Source organism: Prunus persica, chromosome G4, assembly GCF_000346465.2.
Source record: "Prunus persica cultivar Lovell chromosome G4, Prunus_persica_NCBIv2, whole genome shotgun sequence".
Taxonomy (NCBI): domain Eukaryota; kingdom Viridiplantae; phylum Streptophyta; class Magnoliopsida; order Rosales; family Rosaceae; genus Prunus; species Prunus persica.
In genome coordinates, this window is record NC_034012.1 from 14,515,130 (window position 1) to 14,519,408 (window position 4,279).

At 36.2% G+C, this 4,279-nt stretch overlaps 1 protein-coding gene across 1 annotated transcript; it reads left to right on the plus strand.

Moving 5' to 3' along the window:
- Nucleotides 3,476-4,279, plus strand: LOC109948982. Its single transcript, XM_020563121.1, has 2 exons — nucleotides 3,476-3,588; nucleotides 3,813-4,279. Exons 1-2 carry the CDS (start codon nucleotides 3,478-3,480, stop codon nucleotides 4,110-4,112), a joined length of 411 nt encoding a protein of 136 aa, XP_020418710.1. The 5' UTR covers nucleotides 3,476-3,477; the 3' UTR covers nucleotides 4,113-4,279.

Genomic DNA, 4,279 nt, shown 5'->3' on the forward strand with positions numbered 1-4,279 from the left:
GAAATTATAAACTAATTTGCAATGCAAGAATAAAATTGATTATGTAAATAAATAAAGCCAATTAGGAAATGCAAAAATAAAATAAACATTGTGCAATAAAAAGAAATAGAATATGCAATAAAAAAAAGTTACATTAAATTGATTAAAATGGCAATTAAAAATATTTTACCTCATCGGAAAGATTTTGACCGCTTCGAATGTTCTCCTTTACTTTTGTCAAGGCATTTCTCCATTTCCCTAACTCTTTGTTTAGAAGTTTCCATCTACTAGACAAAGCCATTTCGGTCCGAATGGAACCCGATCTTTGACAAAATTCTCCATGAATTTTGCTCCACATATGATGGAACTTTATCTCATTGTCCGTGATAGGGTCATGACTAACGTTCACCCAAGACTCGCACAACGCAATATCTTCCTGGGTTGACCACGAGCCTCCGATTTCGACAGAAGATGCCATTTGTTTATTTTCTACAAATGGGAAGTAGTACAAAAATGTGAGTGGATAGTAAAAAATATTGGAAGGAGAAGAGTTTGTATGGAATTGGTGTGGAAAGTGAAAAATATGAGTAGAGAGTAAAAAATATTGGAAGGAGATGAGTTTGTATGGAGAATTGGTGTGGAAAATGAATAATGTAAGTGGAGAGTAGAAAATATTGTATAGAGAAGAAATTGTATGAAGATTTGGTGTTGAAAGTAGATAAAATGGTTTTTTCGGATTTTTTTAAAATTTTTTTGGCCAAAAAAATGAGAACCGTAGGATTTCGGAAAAAAATCCAATCGGAGCCACCCGGTGTTGACACGTGGCAGGTTACCGTTGGTGGTGACGTCATGACGACGTCAGCGCACAGAAGTTAAATTTTTTTACCGTTGGCGCGTGTATTACACGCGCCAACGGTAAAAAAATTTGAATTTACCTGCACTGACGTCGTCGTGACGTCAGCGCTGACGTCACCAGAACTCGGGCTCGAGCCCAGTCGATTTTCGCCCTTGGGCCTGCCCGGACTCGTGGGACCCGCAGCTTGCCCGGGCTTCGCCTTCCGCGCTGGAGCTCGTCTAGGCTGACTCGGGGGGCCTTTGGCCCGGTTTGATGCAGGCGCTGGCCTTGCTCTTAGGAAGGAATCAATCAGTTAACTTTTATACCTCCTATCCCAACGACATGTCGCGTAGGTTAAATAACGGGAGGATTGAGACACAAGTACTTATAAAAATTGAATGAAAACTTACTTCAGTTTGAATGAGGGAAAATAGCTTAGAATTTAGATAAAAGTTGAAAATTTAAGAGAAAAAAATTGACAAATTATTTTGTTTGACAACTTAAGCGCGGAATTTATTAAATGACGTGTGGAAAAAATCGTGAAAATTGGGACATTAAATTCCTGAATTTAATTTGCACCAAAATATGCGTCATTTCCCAATTTCTATAGTGCAATTTACAAAATTTTGTCATTTACAAAATTCGATATATATAAATTCAAACACTGAAATCTTCAATTGTCAGAAATTGAAATGATGGAAATATAAATTCTGTTATTTTAAAATTCTATGTAATTTTCATTTCATTCATCCAAACGGAAATTAAATGGCACTATGAAAATTGTGAAATGACACTTATTTTGGTGGATATTAAACTTGAGAATTTGATGCCAAATTTCCACGATTTTTTCTGCGCTTCATTTAATTTGAGCTTAAGTTGCCAAACATGGGAATTGTCAATTTCTCCACTTAAATTCCCGACTTTTAGCTAAATTCTGAGTTATTTTCCCTCATCCAAACAGAGAGTTACAGAATTCTGTAATTTACAATATTCGACATACATAAATTCAAACACTGAAATCTTCAATTGCCATAAATTAAAATGATATAAATCAAAATTACGTCATTTTAGAATTCTATATAATTTTCAATTCCTTCATTCAAACACAGGGTTATAATTAAGTTTAATATTTCTTTTTTAGTAAAATGGAGAAAATTTGAGATTTAGGGGAGAAAATAATAAGAGATTAGATATCTAAAAACTAAAATAAAAAAAACACGAGACTCTCATAATTAGCATGTCTCCCCCAGCCAGAGCCATATCATTATGTCGAGCTCAATGACATTGATCAACTATCATCATAATAGATTGACCAATTCATGTCCATGCGCTGCTTTGCAGGTTTGTTTTTAATAATTTTTTTTATTTTTTATACAAGCGATATTGAAGGAAGAGAAAATCAAACTAAGACTTCGAGTGTAGAGATAAATGCTTTTAATCACTTGAGTTACAAGCCCCTTACAAGTATTTTACAGTATTGTAATGTTGTCACAACTAAAAAGAAACTATGCGAGTCATTGACCTTGAAGCTTTCTTCTTCATTTTTGATTTGTTTTGTTTTTGTATTTTTTGGGAAGTAGTAATAAAAAATTTCATTGAAGGTGGTTTACACAAATATTTATTGGATGTCTGGGAGTTTCAAATCTCTACCCACATAGGTGGAGATGGAATTTTAATTTGTTTGAAACATTGAAGGTAAATATTTTATGCTTTAATCTTGTATGACCAAGAATACACTGTAGTTGAAATAGATTTTCTTTCTAGTGTTTGGAACATAGGGTTTAGAGCATCTACAGCCCTAGACCAAAACCAGGGGAAAGGCCCCCTAGGCAAGCCCAATAGCGCTCCAGCGAGAGAGAAGAAGCCCGGGCAGCTGCTGGGTCCCACCAGCCCAGGCAGGCCCAAGGACAAGTTCCGCCTGGGATTCAGCCCGAGTTCTGTGACGGCAGCGCGTAACTCAAATTTTTTTTACCGTTGGCTCGTGAATTACAGGCGCCAACGGTAAAAAAAAAATTGATTTCCGCACGCTGACATCAGCGATGACGTCAGTCCTGACAGAAACCAACTGACAAGTGCCACGTGTCGCGACAAGGAAGCTCCGATGGTTTTTTTCCAGAAATTTGACGGTCCTCGTTTTTTTTGCTTAAAAAATTCGAAAAAATTCTGAATTTTTTTTAAAAAAATACCAAAAAATTCTATATTTTTTTCCTATAAATACCTAACCATTTTATTTACTTTCCACACAAAATCTTCATACAATTCTTCTCCATCCCCAATATTTTTTACTCTCCACTCACATTATTCACTTTCCACACCAATTCTCCATGCAAACTCTTCTCCTTTCAATATTTTTTACTCTCCACTCACATTTTTCACTTCCCACACCAATTCTCCATACAAACTCTTCTCCTTCCAATATCTTTTACTCTCCACTCACATTTTTCTACTACTTTCCATTTGTATAAAAACAAAAAAAAACAAAAAAATTGGCATCTTCTGTCGAAACCGGAGGCTCGTGGTCAACTCAGGAAGATATTGCGTTGTGTCAGTCTTGGGTGAACGTTAGTCATGACCCTATCACGGGCAATGAGATGAAGTTCCATCATATGTGGAGCAAAATTCATGAAGAATTTTGTCAAAGATCGGGTTCCATTCGGACCGAAATGGCGTTGTCTAGTAGATGGAAACTTCTGAATAAAGAGTTAGGCAAATGGAGAAATGTCTTGACAAAAGCAAGGGAGAACATTCGAAGCGGTCAAAATCTATCCGATGAGGTAAAATATTTATAATTGCCATTTTCATCAATTTAATGTAACTTTTTTTTTTTTTTTGCATATTCTATTTCTTTTTCTTGCATAATCTTTTTTTTTTCTTTTTGCATTTCCAATTTTTCTATATTTTCTTGCATAATCAAATTTATTCTTGCATTTCAAAATAGTTTATATTTTCCTGCATAATAATTTTTTTTCTTGCACTTCCAATTATTTATTTTTAATAGATCATACAAGCACAAATGTGGTTCGGTGCCATGGGGCAAGGCAAAAAAAGTTTCGTGCATTTTCAATGTTGGGAAGTTGTGAAGGATTGTTCGAGATTCAAAATTATTCCAACCGGTCCGCCGGTTGTGTTGAATGAGACGTCGCTCCACGATTCACCATCAACTGATTCGCCATTGGACTCCCCAATGGAAACGAAGTCACCACTCCCACGTCTGCCGAGACCTATTGGGAGAAAGGCGGCAAAGGCCAAGAGAGCGGCACTTCGAACAATGAATGTGTACAATTATTGGAGCAAATAGATAAGAACACCTCACTAAGAATTGAGAGAGACTTGAAAAGAGATGAAGTGGACAAGGCACGAGAGGAAACATTTGCAATTCAACAGCAGCATGCACAAGAAAAAGACATGGATGATAGAGAGATGAAAATCATGGCCATGGATACGAGCCATATGTCTCCTGAAACA